Genomic DNA, 14,053 nt, shown 5'->3' on the forward strand with positions numbered 1-14,053 from the left:
TACACAGAGACGATGACGAAACGAAACACCATAGATCATTCATTCCAGATGTACACAGCACATCGGTCAGCAGGTTCACACAGCTTTGGAGCTTCTGCTCCTACTAACAGTCCCTGCTCAAAATTGAAGCCTGCAAGCAGCACGCTATGGCGAACAACAAACAGCGTTCCATGCACTCCGCCGGTCAGGCGAGCTGACTGGCTGCATTACAAACAGACCGATATGGGCAGACAAGGTCGCCGTCGCTACTTTCATGCAATCGCGAGTCGCCTTGCAAACGTTCACTGGCAGCTTGGGAGCACCAACCACAAACTATATACACGTAATGCTGAGGCGGTGCTGGAAATGATAGCGGCAAATTGGGGCCTGTTTACAATGGCGGATGCAGCTCGCGGCCGTATGTGTCTGATCGTATACGGTGCGAGATGTAGGGCTGTTTTCTGGTCCTCCTCGTGCCATTTTCAGAGCCGTTTGGCTCTCGTTTTGGTCCTGGCCTCGTTGGAGGTCAGAGCTCGCCGTTCTGTCATGTAAGTCTCCTCAGCTTCCGTGCCACTCGAAGTCCGGAGACGGGTCTCCAGCCTACACCAGCTGCGATCGGAGCTTGAGCGCCGCCAGCTCGGAGTCGTAGGCCGACTGGAAGGCTGTGTCCGGTGTCAGCTGCAGCGTGAGATACTCCTGCGGCAGCTTGGCGGCCTCCAGGGTGCGGGCCGGGGTGGGCGCCGGGGTCGGGGCCGCGGTCGGGGCCGCCGTCGTGCTGGAGAGCGGCGACTGGGCCGGGCCGTTCAGCAGCGTCAGCAGCTGCTGCAGCGTGATCTCTGGGTACAGCGTCTTGATCTGGGTGAACAGCGAGGCCACCGAGTCGACGGCGGTCGGCTGGGCGCTGGGCGCCGCGGCGCTGGGCACCGGCTGGGACGCCGCCGTCTGCAGGGCGGGGAGCTGAGCAGCAGGCGCGGCGGGGGCCGCCAGGGCGGGCGCCACCGGGGCCGGGGTGGCCACGGCCAGTGCCGGGGCGGCGGTGGTCACCGGCGCTGCGGGCGCCGCGGCGGGACTGGGAGCGGCCGGCGCCAGACCGAAGCCGGGCAAGGCGCTCTGCTGGGCCGCCGGCTTGGCCTCCGGCTGCTGCGCGCCCGGGAAAGAGCCGGGCGGCGGGTAGTAGGGCGGGTACGGGTAGCCGGGGTAGTAGCCCGGGTAGAAGCCCGGCTGGGAGGGTGCGCCGGACTGGGAGGGCGCTCCGCGGGGGTAGGCGCCCGGCGGTGGGTAGTAAGGGTAGTACGGCGGGGGGTACGGCGCCCCCGGGTAGTACGGGCGGCCCGGGAACGCTCCGGGCTGACCTGCCGCCGGCTCCGGCGCAGTCGGCGCCTCAGTGGAAGGTGCCACGGTCGGAGCCGGTGCCGGCGTGGTCGGGACCGTCGGGGCGGGCGGTGGCGGCGGCGGCGGCGGCTGCGGCTGGGACTGCACCGGCGTCGGCTGGGGCAGCGGAGCGCCCGGCGGCGGCGGCGCCGTGTCGAACACCTTGATGGCGGCCGCCGGCTGGACGGGCTCCACCAGGTTGGTGGACACCTCCGGGGTGGCCGGCGCCTTGGACGAGCTCGGCTTGGGCAGGAGGCGCTGGTAGAGCGACAGGCTGGGGAAGTAGCTGGAGAATGCCAGGTCACTGAGCGGGTACCCGGGGTACGGCAGACCTCCAGCGGCCGTCGGCTTCAGGCCCGGCTGCTCAGACGGCGCCGGCGGCTCCGGCGTCGGCGAGGGCTGCGGTGGCGGGACGAAGCTGGGAGCCGAGGGCTGCGGCTGCGGCGGTGGGACGTAGCTGGGGGTGGGTGGCGGCGGCGGGACGTAGCTGGGAGTGGGTGGCGGCGGCGGGCTGGTGGGCGGCACGGTCGGCACCGGCACCGGGCTGGTTGGCACGGTCGGCGGCGCGGCGGGCACGCTCGGCTGGACCGGGGCGGGCGCCGCCGACGGCGCCGGCTGGGCTGGAGTCGGTGTCGCTGTCGCTGCCGCGCTCGAACCCGTCTTTCCCGCGCTCAAGGCCTGGTTGTACTTTCCGGACTGGATGTACTGGTTGAGCAGCTGTTGGTAGTAGTTGAGCTGCTGCTCGTAGGGGTAGGAGGTGCTGGAGGCGGCGCCCGAGCCGGAGGACGGGCCAGTGGCCTGGCGCGGCACCCGCCGCAGGGAAGCCGACGCGCACTGCACCAGCACGAGCACCATCAGCGGCCGCAGCCGCGTCGACAGCCGACACCGAGCCATGTCTGCACCGGACCTCCTCACGTCGCAATGAGCCACGGCGGCTGCCGCGCTGCTTTATACCCGACTTTCCTGGTCGGCATTTTTGCGGCGCTTCGAGCTGCGCCTGGCCGTGTGTCGGCGGACCAGTCCGGTCAGGAGCTGGCCGCCAACGGCTCCGCACTCCGAGCCGGAGCCGGGAGGCCCGGTCAGGGCCAGAACTACACCTTTTTCGATCCGAATCGGCATCTGGTCAGTTAGTTTCGACAGATCTGCATTAGGAACGTCAGCTGGAGTGCGCTTTCGACAAACCACGCCTCAAACTCGGCATAGTGCAGCAGCGTGACATGGGGCATTTAATTTCGACAATGAGCGTGATTTTGACACTGGCCAATGGATTTCGGCACACGGCATGGGACTGTGACATCGGGCATTGGAAAAAGGCAAATTTCATTTTAAAATGACAATGGTCATGCAGTTTCGTTGGCCTTTTAACAAGCAGAATCGAACAAATTTCAAGCCATATTTTGTATATTGATGCATTTGTAATGCTACACCTTTTTTCAATCCGAATCGGCATCCGGTCAGTTAGTTTCGGCAGATCTGCATTAGGAACGTCAGCTTGAGTGCGCTTTCGACAAACCACGCCTCAAACTCGGCATAGTGCAGCAGCGTGACATGGAGCATTTAATGTCGGCAATGAGCGTGGTTTCGACACTGGCCAATGTATTTCAGCACACGGCATAGGACTGTGACATCGGGCATTGGAAAAAGGCAAATTTCATTTTACAAAGACAATGGTCATGCAGTTTCGTTGGCGGTATAACAAGTTAAATCGAACAAATTTCAAACCATATTTTTTACTTTGAAGCGTTTCATCATCATCATCATCACTTCGTTTATTGATCAAGGCATGCAAAAATAAAGCTGAACAAACAGATCAGACATGATGCAAAAGCACACAATGTACTTAACTCAAGGCACCATGTCTGGGTAAGGGTAAACCAAGGGATAAAACACCGGCCGCCGCCACGGCACCGGCCGCCGGGCACCAAAGTCTGATGTCGGTGTCAGCCGCCACACAACCCACCTCGGTCACCAGCCACATGAGCAAGTTTACCGCGTGCAAGAGTCTAAGTTAATCTACCGGTGTCAATCAAAAATTTTTGAAACTCGTTTCCAATGCTTACCACTAGAATTTATAGCATTTTTCCTTTTCTTAGACTTTCCTTGGATTAATGGAACACAAAATACGCCAAGGCCGTGGTTTTAAGGTCTAAACGTTTTTTTTTCTGTGGATGGAGAGTGAGTAGGCTAGCAAGCCATGTCAGAGTCGTGAGATGAGAGGATCATGCGGAGGAAGCATTTGGGTGAGTCTACCGTAACCAGTGACCGGTGAGCTGCGGCGGCTGACAAGGCGCCGGTGTAAAACTGTCCCGCTACGGATATGCAGCCAAAGCGATCGATGGTCAGCCCGTAGGGTTTCCACCTTTCCAGAGGGCAGTTTTTTTTTGTCCAGAGATACAGTTGACCATGACTGACCACCGCCGTCCTGCAAACATTGTTGCCGCTCTACGGTGACACGCCCATTTCCATCTCGGCAGACCTGAACCATCCGCGCTGGCGGTCAGCGCCACTCACAATGCGTCGATAGATCGACACAATTGAAAAAATCAATATTTTTGTTTTTTCATGCAAGAAATACGGCTAAAACATTGTCAACTTTAGATGTGTTGAAAGGAGCGAGGCCCCGAATGACCCCCGTCGCCCTTTGGATTCGCCAGTGCTTCCACATTGTCACAGAGTGACACAAGGATGATGACCTAGCATGAGGTCAGCTTGCGTGGCGGAAGCGGGTGATGTTAGGGACGAACCGGGGTTAAGGTTCCAGAGCGACTGACGAAATTAGGTGTCCGTTGCCGTATTCCAATGAACGGTTGCCGATTCGGATTGAAAAAGGTGTGGTTACTTAGCAACCAAGCGCCCATACACCTTTTTTCGATCCGAATCGGCATCTGGTCAGTTAGTTTCGGCAGATCTGCATTAGGAACGTCAGCTGGAGTGCGCTTTCGACAAACCACGCCTCAAGCTCGGCATAGTGCAGCAGCGTGACATGGGGCATTTAATGTCGACAATGAGCGTGATTTCGACACTGGCCAATGGAGTTCGGCACACGGCATAGGACTGTGACATCGGGCATTGGAAAACGGCAAATTTCTTTTTACAATGGCAATGGTCATGCAGTTTCGTTGGCGGTATAACAAGTTAAATCGAACAAATTTCAAACCATATTCTTTTACATTGATGCGTTTTCAATGCTTACCACTAGAATTTATAGCATTTTCCTTTCCTTTAGACTTCCCTTGGATTAATGGAACACAAAATACGCCAAGGCCGTGGTTTTAAGGTCTAAACGTTTTTTTTTCTTTTCTGTGAATGGAGGGTGAGTAGGCTAGCAAGCCATGTCAGAGTCGTGAGATGAGAGGATCATGCGGAGGAAGCATTTGGGTGAGTCTACCAGTGATCGGTGAGCTGCGGCGGCTGACAAGGCGCCGGTATAAAACTGTCCCGCTACGGATATGCAGCCAAAGCGATCGATATGGGTCAGCCCGTAGGGTTTCCACCTTTCCAGAGGGCAGTTTTTTTTTTGTCCAGAAGTACAGTTGACCATGACTGACACCACCGCTGTCCTGCAAACATTGTTGCCGCTCTCCGGTGACACGCCCATTCCCATCTCGGCAGACCTGAACCATCCGCGCTGGCGGTCAGCGCCACTCACAATGTGTCGACAGATCGACACAAATGAAAAAATCAATATTTTTGTTTTTCATGCAAGAAATACGGCTAAAACATTGTCAACTTCAGATGCGTTGAAAGGAGCGAGGCCCCGAATGACCCCCGTCAACCTTTGCATTCGCTAGGAGCGTGGCCCCGAATGACCCCCGTCGCCCTTTGGATTCGCCAGTGCTTCCACATTGTCACAGAGTGACGCAAGGATGGTGACCTCGAATGAGGTCAGCTGGTGTGCCGGAAGCGGGTGATGTTAGGGACGAACCGGTGTTAAGGTTCCAGAGCGACTGACGAAATTAGATGCCCATTGCCGTATTCGAATAAACGGTTGCCGATTCGGATTGAAGAAGGTGTGGTTACTTAGCAACCAAGCGCCCATATTGAGGGGCTCTTTACAGCATCGTGGAGCATTTTAACACAGATCCTTAAAATGCCTTTCCAAAAAATATTAGAGTTGCTTAATTCACTGATGAAATAAATTGACCATTGTCTAGCTAAGCTGCAAGCTGCCGAAGTAAAACGCAATATGACTAAACGGAATGCCTTTTGTCGATATTAAATGCCTCTGCCGTTGTTCAATGACCCTGGTCGAATATCAACAGATGCTATTCTAAATCCGTGAAACGTGTCGAAATGCGTGCTCCAGTGTCGAGTTGTTGGAGTGCCTGTCGAGAAAAGGTGCCCGCTGCCGTAATTGAATGAACGGATGCCGATTCGGATTGAAAAAAGGTGTATTGAGTGTCTCTTTACAGTACCGTGGAACATTTTAACGCACATTCTTAAAATGCTTTTCCGAAAAGATAAGAGTTGCTTAATTCATTGATGAGATAAATTGGCCATTGTCTAGCTTGACTGCAAGCTGCCGACGTAAAATGCAATATGACAAAACAGTATGCCCTTTGTCGATAATAAATGCCCCTGCCGTTGTTCAATGACCCTGGTCGAATATCAACAGATGCTATTCTAAATCAGCGAAAAGTGTCGAAATGCGTGCACCAGTGTCGAGTTGTTGGAGTGCCTGTCGAGATAAGGTGCCCGCTGCCGTATTTGAATGAACGGATGCCGATTCGGATTGAAAAAAGGTGTATGTAGACGAGATATTGTTCCGAGGAGGGCGTGGCTGTTGCTGCCAGTAGGTATCGACTCACTGCCGCCGTGAAGAGCACAGGCTGCCGTCCCAGGGTTTGACGCTGCGGACCTCTGGTGTGGTTGATGACTCACAAAAACAGCCCAGCCGATGTCACGCGATTTCTGAGCGATCACAGATTTCCTAGACTCGCTAGGATAGTCGAGATCCCGAAAAGACGTGAGTCGGCTTTATGTGATCGGTGAGCTCAACAGCTGTTCACATTAATATTTCGTTTGAAAACGTCCGAAAGAGCCGTTAAAGTATTTCAATCGCACATCTATCTAGCATGCTGTTGTTTTCCTTCCTTCCAGATATACGTATAGGCTGCGTACGTTTTTATGGCACAAGTTAAGCCGATTTTGCAAAATGGATTTGCTCCATCATAGTATTTAGGCATTATTTAACAATGTAAATATAGTTTGGATTCATACTGACAAGTAGTAGGGGAAAGTGGGTGTATTGCGCCCTCCTAACCAATTGCGCCCACCAACATTTCCACGAATTCAATGGCATGTTTAGTGTTCGAAAACAATATTTTCACCACCGGATGGTTCATTTTATGACCCAAGCTCTCCGACGAAGCCAATCAGCAGGGCTCATTACGCCATCAAAGATATTACGGCGTTTCCTTAGCTTTTTTTGCAGTATTTTGAACCGTTGGCTATAAAAATATGTGATACGTGTGTGATCTTCAGATTGATATTTAGAAAGAAACCCCCTTTTTCATTATATTTCACTTTAACAGTAAACTTCCTTCAGCATAGTTATGATAACTTCTACGCTTTTATTAAAAAGTACCTCAATTTTAATTGCGCCCATGGCAATTGCGCCATGGGGGCGCAAATAGAATAATGGTGTAGCTATTGTATCACGACAGTATGAATGCATCATTTACTGATTGCAATAAAGAAGGAGTTTATTGCCAGGCAGGGGAGCAGCCCGCTGTCGCCAGTCCGCAAATTATTTCTCTCGTCAAACTTATAATGTAGCTGCCATTTAGGCTGCGAACTTGTGGTGTAATTGACAAAATACGGCATTTTCAACATGGTCTCGGGCGTGAGAGGTGACAGCTATGATAAAAAGTAAAAACTGATGTCAACAAGTTGTCGAAACGATAAAAATTATTAATTTTTAGAGTAACGATTGAAAAATTAACCGTAAAGATAGGTGCATACTTTCACATATATCTAGTCGGTTACATAAAACTTTTTCGTTGCACTTTTACAAACATACGGACACATGTAAAGTAATTTATCTGGGCAAAAAACATCACGATTTACATCTACATTTATTTATTTATCCAGCCTAATTAACATTATAAATGTTTAAGTAAGCCGCAATGACATTACACTGCCGGGTGTATGCATTTCGTCTCATTCGCTTAGCCATGTTTAAGTATAGGGCGCAATTGGATTCTAATTGCGCCATCCCCCTGGCGCAATTTACAGCAGTTGTCGGTAAATGCGCTCTTTTGCATGTTTCTGAAAAAGCATCTGGCGGAAGCAAACGAAACATTCTTAATTGAGCGGGAGGCTCTTAAATCGTAGCTAATGAGTTCCTCTTTGAAGTGGTTACCAGTGCATGCTTATATCTCCAGCGGTTTTCTTACAATTAGCGTTTTTCCTTAAGGTGGCGCAATTCACCCTCCTTCCCCTAGTAGCATAAAGTTAATTCCTCAGTTATATTTATGTATTGACAGACTGAAACGCGTTTCGAATAAATCGTCTTCAGTTGGTCTGGAATTAACTTTATCAGTAAATATAGTATTAGGTGCTAGCTAAAACCATATATAGGTAGGGGAAAGTGACCTTATAACGCACTGCTCCTATTTACGCACGAGCGCAAGGAAATAATCGATAGATGTCACTACAGTTTGCTTATAAACAGCTCGCCAAAGCGTCTGCCTTTTCTGCACCACGTGCGAGTCGATCGCGGTAAGTTTGGCTTATAGTTATCTCTGTTGTAATGAAACATCTTTCAGTGAAAAGTCGATGCGACTAAATGGTAAAAAAATGCCCCAACTAATAAGCAGTGTTCGATATATCCCGAGTTTAGGAAGATTGAATACGAGGGCAGGCTTCTCATCTGTGAGTCATTAGGATCAAAAATGTTTGCTGTTCACGTTTCTCAAGGTCATTTTTACCTAGGATGCGCCAGCTTTGTGATATGGAGTATAAAGGAAGAGTGTGCGTGATTAAGAACCGTGCTCTCAAAAACGCACAGTGGCGCGTTCTTAAAGGTGCACAGTCTCCATAATTCTCTAATCTGAGGTGCGTACAATGGATATTAGATTCGAATCCAGTCTCAACCTACATAAAAACACAAGCAAACCAACCAACCAACCAACCAACCAACCAACCAACCAACCAACCAACAAAAAAAAAATAGATAAATGACGGAAAGGAGCCGAGGTTATCGGAGGTCACTGAGATGATCTCGAAATTGGTTCAAGTTCTTTTTTATCAGAAAAGGTAGGGACCACGCCTCCTTTGCCTGACTTGGTGGTACCTTGGGCACTTTTTTCTTTTTACCCTTCTGAAAACTCCCCCAGCCTGTTTCGGAAAGCCATGTCCGTCGTTCGTGACCCTGCCCCCTCCCCCTCCCGGTTCACAACACGAGGCTCACATTTCTTTACTGAAGCGCTCTTTTTGTACATTGGACCGGGCCGGGAATGGAATAGGTGATAAGTTTCGAGAAGAGTGATTAAGAGTTTCGCACCGGCATGAGCAAGCTTGTCAGTTCAGACGGATCAGTAACGAATCGACTGTGAAATTATAAGCATGCATGCATGGATCAAAGTACGACACCAAAGACTGAACAAGAGAAACATGCCTCGTTTCTTAACCATGAGTGAGTTAAGACGTTAATGATTGGACGTGCAATGAAAAGTTTATATTCTAGTGCACGCCGTATCGCTGCATACATATTGAAAAATGTGCGTAATAAAGGGCTCTTGCTGTGCGTTTTTAGGAAGCATGTTCCAAATAACACACAAATGAAGACCTTTTTTAAAACAATCGTCGTAGCCACACTGAAATCCCAGCATAGTTCCGTTTCTGGGATTATAGAGACAATTGATTGCTTAACATACTGGCGTGATTACACCCCTATCGGCGCAGCCATTTGGCCGCAATGGCGATTGGAACCTTACGTGTGCGTAATAGGGTCACTCTCCCCTACGCTCATTTTTTGCATAAGGTGAATAGTATCCGAGAAAAAAGCACGTGAAATTTCGCTAAATCGATTTTGACGTGTCATGGAAACGTAGTGACATATATGATATATAAAGCCTATAGATGTAGGTATTCTGGTACGTATCTACATAGATATGTAGGTCCAATCTCAAATTAGCCATTATGGTACCTTCACATGTATATGCATGCATACGGTTTTATTTTTGGCGGAGTTTTTGCGTTTTTTGCGGTTTGCAGCGGGTGGGCGTTTGTTTATGGTTTTTTGCGACGTTTTTTTCGGGCGTGCGTTTTGCGCGTTTTGCGGTGATTGCGTTTTGCGGCGGGCGGGCGTTTTTCACAATTCAAAGTCTAAACCTTCGGGCCGCAGTGATCCTCGAAAAGCGCTGCCCTCGAGTATGCATGTATACTCCTCCAGTTAAATGACGTTTTTTTATCAGGCATGAGTGTATTGATTGTTAACAGTTGCTTAGAGCATTAAAGGTAGTGTGCCAGCTTTCCTGGACCGTATGGAGTTAATGGCCCAGATAAGGATAACCGGATTTTTAGAACTTATCCTTCCATACCTTCAAAACTCATGGAAACGTCTTAAATTCTTCAAATTTTGAGTACCCCAGTGCGAAATTCGCCCCGACGGGTTGTCGGTCGTACCCCAACCACATTTCACACCACTATGAACAATAAATGCACACACTGAAATCGCTTTTACCGATAGGCTCATCCAATCAAGTTTCGATAAACCCGTTCATCATCATCTCCTGCGGTTTCGAACACGCCTGTTAGGTGGTGCGGTAGACCACGCCCAAAGCCAGGGCCCCGGTAACGTGAGGTAGCCGAGTCGGGGCAGCGTGCGCTGACCCAAGCCGGGGCCGCGCGTCCTCCCGGTGTCATGTGATAGCCCGGGGCTGCCCGGGGATGCGGTAGACCGCGCCCAAAGCCGCGGCCCCGGCTTGGGTCAGCGCACGCTGCCCCGACTCGGCTACCTCACGTTACCGGGGGGGCCCTGGCTTTGGGCGCGGTCTACCGCAGGTGGCTTCTGCTCATACTTTGTGGTGCGGTGGTGGTGCGTCGGGCCGCGCGCTCTGACTTCGGCCAAGAAAAATGCGTCAGCTGATCATTGTCATTTCTGCCACTTTCATGAGGTGAGATTGGGTCATAACTTTAGAGACGGCTGTTTCATATCAATTATTTTACATAAAATAATATTTCAAACCATAAATTAATGTTCGACAGCCAAATTAAAGAAACAATACCAATACAGGCTTACAGTTTAAATTCGATATTGTGTTGTCTACGATTAGACAGCTGATAACTCATTCCCGTACGTCGTAACTCTATAATGACCTTTGCTTATTGTCACATGTGCGCCGCATTCGCGATTGTTGCCGACGCCTGTTTGCAGGTGAGCCCACTACAGTTGTTATACATATCGAAAAACCGATAAACTTTTAGGCGAAAAAGCACTATTATAGGCCCATTTTGATTTTTTTGCGATATTAGGTAAAAACAGAAGCTTCTTATCCTAGGAAAAATAAAATGGGAAATCATTGGAAGGTGGCACACTACCTTTAATTATACCAAACAAGGTTAAACAAACAAGGTTAACCTTGTTAACTAAACAAGGTTAGCTCTAACCTTGTTTAGTTGTTGGTATATACAAAACTCGGGAGACAACTCAGGCTTTAATTGTTGGGATTATTGATACCCATTTACTCTTTGCCCATTAGTTGCCCATTTTTGACTCATTAGTGAGCATTTTTGGCTCCTTCCTTACAACACCACAGTCCACACGGGACAGTTAATAGTCAGGTGTCCAGTGATCTAGATTGCATGCCGATTGCCGGAGGTAGGAGATCAGTCCAATTTACCTGCTCGAATCGGTATTTGCTGACGCGACTGGCACTCTGTTTGTTTATTTTAAAGCAACGCTATGCATAAAAAAGGCCGTAAAGACCTTGTGCGACCTTGGTACTACGGCCGCTCCGCTTCAGTGACGTTATCTCGTCATTAGCCGAATGGAGAACGTATATACTGTTAGAGGAAGGATACTGAACACAATAATCTGTGATTTCCCCGGGCGCCTCACTCACTCGTTCCCAGGATGTGGTAAAGTGACCTTCCTTGAGTGATCCTTCGAATTGCTTTGACCATTTATGGGGCGCTAAAGAAAATGCTTTCGATAATGATGCGTTACATTCACTGGCGGATCCAGGGGGGGGGCATTAGGGGCATATGCCCCCCCCGACAGGAGCCTGGGGAGGGCATTCAGTACAAGTATGCCCCCCCCCCCCGTTCAGACTCACTTCTTACGCCTATAACGAGGAACTAAATAAAAATGGATTCGAAAGCCTTCCTACTACTTTTTGTAACTACTTTTGTGATCAGAGTCGTTTTAGTAACCTCAATTTAGTTGTCATTGCTTTATTTTGTCTAAAAAATATGTTGCTTCTTAGTTCTTACCACAGGGGAGCCATGCCGCTTCAACCATTTTGACCGTATTGTCTAACGATGGCACTCATATTGCGCAAACCAGGAATCGGCCGCCGCCTATGCTTGGGAATAGGGACGGTTAGAATATGATTTACCTGTATGGCCGCAGCCAGTGCAGCGTAACCGGGGGGGGGGGGGGCACAAGGGGCGCGTGCCGCCTCATTAGATGCATGGTGCCCTATGGGCCCCAGAGGCCCTGCAGTGCCAATTGGCCGCTCAGGGTCCAAGCGTGTCTTATTTCGACTGAGATAAGACCCGCAGGACTCGTGAGAGCACCTCACGGAGTCACGGGTTCCTGAGTCGCCACACATCACACATCTCCATAAGGACCTCATTCCGGCTTCTGAGGGCCCTGTGCTGGCCTCTGAGTGACCTTGCTGACCTATTAAGCGTCAGCTCTAATTCGGGTCCTGGCCCATACCCGCATGGAACGGCTCCACACCAGTGTCTCTGAGGCCCCATAACGGCGCCTGTGAGGGTCTCACACCGGCGCCTTTGAGGGCCCAACACCGCCAATCTGAGGGATTAACACCAATATTTCTTAAGGCCCTACATCGGCGGCGGCTCTGAGGGACCCACACTGGCGCCTCTGAAGGTCTTACACAGGCGCATCTGACGGCTACCTATACCTGCAACTCTGTGGACCCCACACTGGTGACTCTGAGGGCTCCCAGTAACGCCTGAGAGTACCACGCCGGTCTCCAGGATCCCACAGGGCTCCTGAAGGCCTCTGTTGGCCCTTGCTGGTCTCTTGAAGACTCCTTGCCCCCATGCATGTGCCTCTGAGGAGTAAGGACTCCCACAACGATGCCTTTGAAAGTCTTCACCGGCGACTATGAGGGCACCACACAGACACATCTGAGGGCCCTACAGCGCCACCTCTGAGACACCAGTATCTCCTGAGGCCCCACATCGGCGACTCTGAGGGTCCCACACCGGCGCCTCTGGGGCCCCACACCAGTGCCTCTGGCAGCCAGCCACCGGTAACTCAGTAGGTCCTACACCGGTGACACTGAGGGACCCACCGGCGTCTGAGAGTACCATGCCGATCTCTAAGGACTCCACAGGGCTCCTGAAGATACTGCCGGCCCTCACTTGCCGGCCTGTGAAGGCCCATTGTTGGCATCATACGGCCCGTTACCGGCCTCTGAGGGCCCTTTGTCGGTCTCTGAGAGGTCCCACTGGGTTATTAAACATTCGCATTTCGCACCAACAACTCCAAGGGCCCCACACACATCCATCTGTGAATGGTGTAGGCTTAGCGCCACACCAGTGTCTGAGGCACCACAACGGCGTCCATGTGAGGGCCTCACACCAGCACCTTAGAGTGCCCACACCGGCTTCTTTGTGGTTCCTGCACCAGTGCCTCTGAGGGCCCCACACCACTGCCTCTGGGGAACCCACACCGATACCTTTGATGGTCCCACGCCAGTACCTCTTAAGGTTCCACACCGGCGGCCCTGGGTCGGCTCTATACACCAGTCATTCTGAGGGCCCCAACGGCCCCACCAATTTTCGTCGATTTCTGGCGCTACCCGGGTATTTGTCCCAAAAGCCTCCTCCTCCTGGATCTGCCAATGGGGGTCAGTTGTCCTACCATTTCTGTTTTTTTTTTTTTAGAAAAAAACTCGTGTCAGGGCTATGACGAAAAATAAGTGGCCTAAATCCGATGAGAAAACAGGATTTGGGGGTACCCTAGGTTTGGCTCCGTGACCTGGTATGCCCCCCCCGCGCTGAAACCCTGGATCCGCCAGTGGTTACATTTATAGACATTTTCATCGCTACGTAATCATTTCCCCAGAAACACATGGTACACAGTACACACCATACCTATTCCCATGGTTTGGAGTACAAACAGATTGAAGGTCAGCATTTCTTTTTATTGATTTGGAGCACACACCTGAGCTATTATATTCCCATCATTGATCACTGCCTGATAACAGTCCCTTTCTGCATGACGGAAAATCGGCAAGACAGCGAAGGTAGAAAATATGTGCGGTATTGAATGTGCATCGACGATGTATTTACTAATTTTCCATATAGTTATCTGTTCGGCAATCGGCATAGGTACATACGATATTTAGGTACAAATGAACAAACCCCAGACAAAGGTAGGCATCCTAGCCGCTAAGGCGAACAGGATATTGCAGAGGAAAAAGAGCCACGGTTTCATCTGCTCTGTACCAGTCATGTTATTGAATATCGCTGTTATAACGCAGAGGCTCCGTTCCAG

At 50.8% G+C, this 14,053-nt stretch overlaps 1 protein-coding gene across 1 annotated transcript; it reads right to left on the minus strand.

The window, feature by feature from the left end:
- Positions 1–579: 579 nt before the first annotated feature.
- On the minus strand, positions 580–2,244 carry LOC122389994 (extensin-like). The gene is made up of 3 exons (XM_043382556.1): positions 2,039–2,244; positions 1,066–1,807; positions 580–921 (listed from the first exon to the last, which is right to left on the minus strand). The coding sequence occupies exons 1-3, from the start codon at positions 2,242–2,244 to the stop codon at positions 580–582; spliced, it is 1,290 nt and encodes a 429-aa protein (XP_043238491.1).
- Positions 2,245–14,053: the final 11,809 nt, after the last annotated feature.

This window comes from Amphibalanus amphitrite, unplaced genomic scaffold (genome assembly GCF_019059575.1).
Source record: "Amphibalanus amphitrite isolate SeventyFive unplaced genomic scaffold, NRLGWU_Aamphi_draft 000020F_arrow, whole genome shotgun sequence".
NCBI classification, from domain to species: Eukaryota; Metazoa; Arthropoda; class Thecostraca; order Balanomorpha; family Balanidae; genus Amphibalanus; species Amphibalanus amphitrite.

Coding starts and splice junctions, on each gene's coding strand:
- LOC122389994 (XM_043382556.1), bottom strand. CDS start 2,244: ATGGCTCGGTGTCGGCTGTCGACGCGGCTGCGGCCGCTGATGGTGCTC. Junction 1,808..2,038: donor CAGTACATCCAGTCCGGAAA/GTACAACCAGGC, acceptor ACCCACCCCCAG/CTACGTCCCACCGCCGCAGC. Junction 922..1,065: donor CCTTGCCCGGCTTCGGTCTG/GCGCCGGCCGCT, acceptor CCCGCCCTGCAG/ACGGCGGCGTCCCAGCCGGT.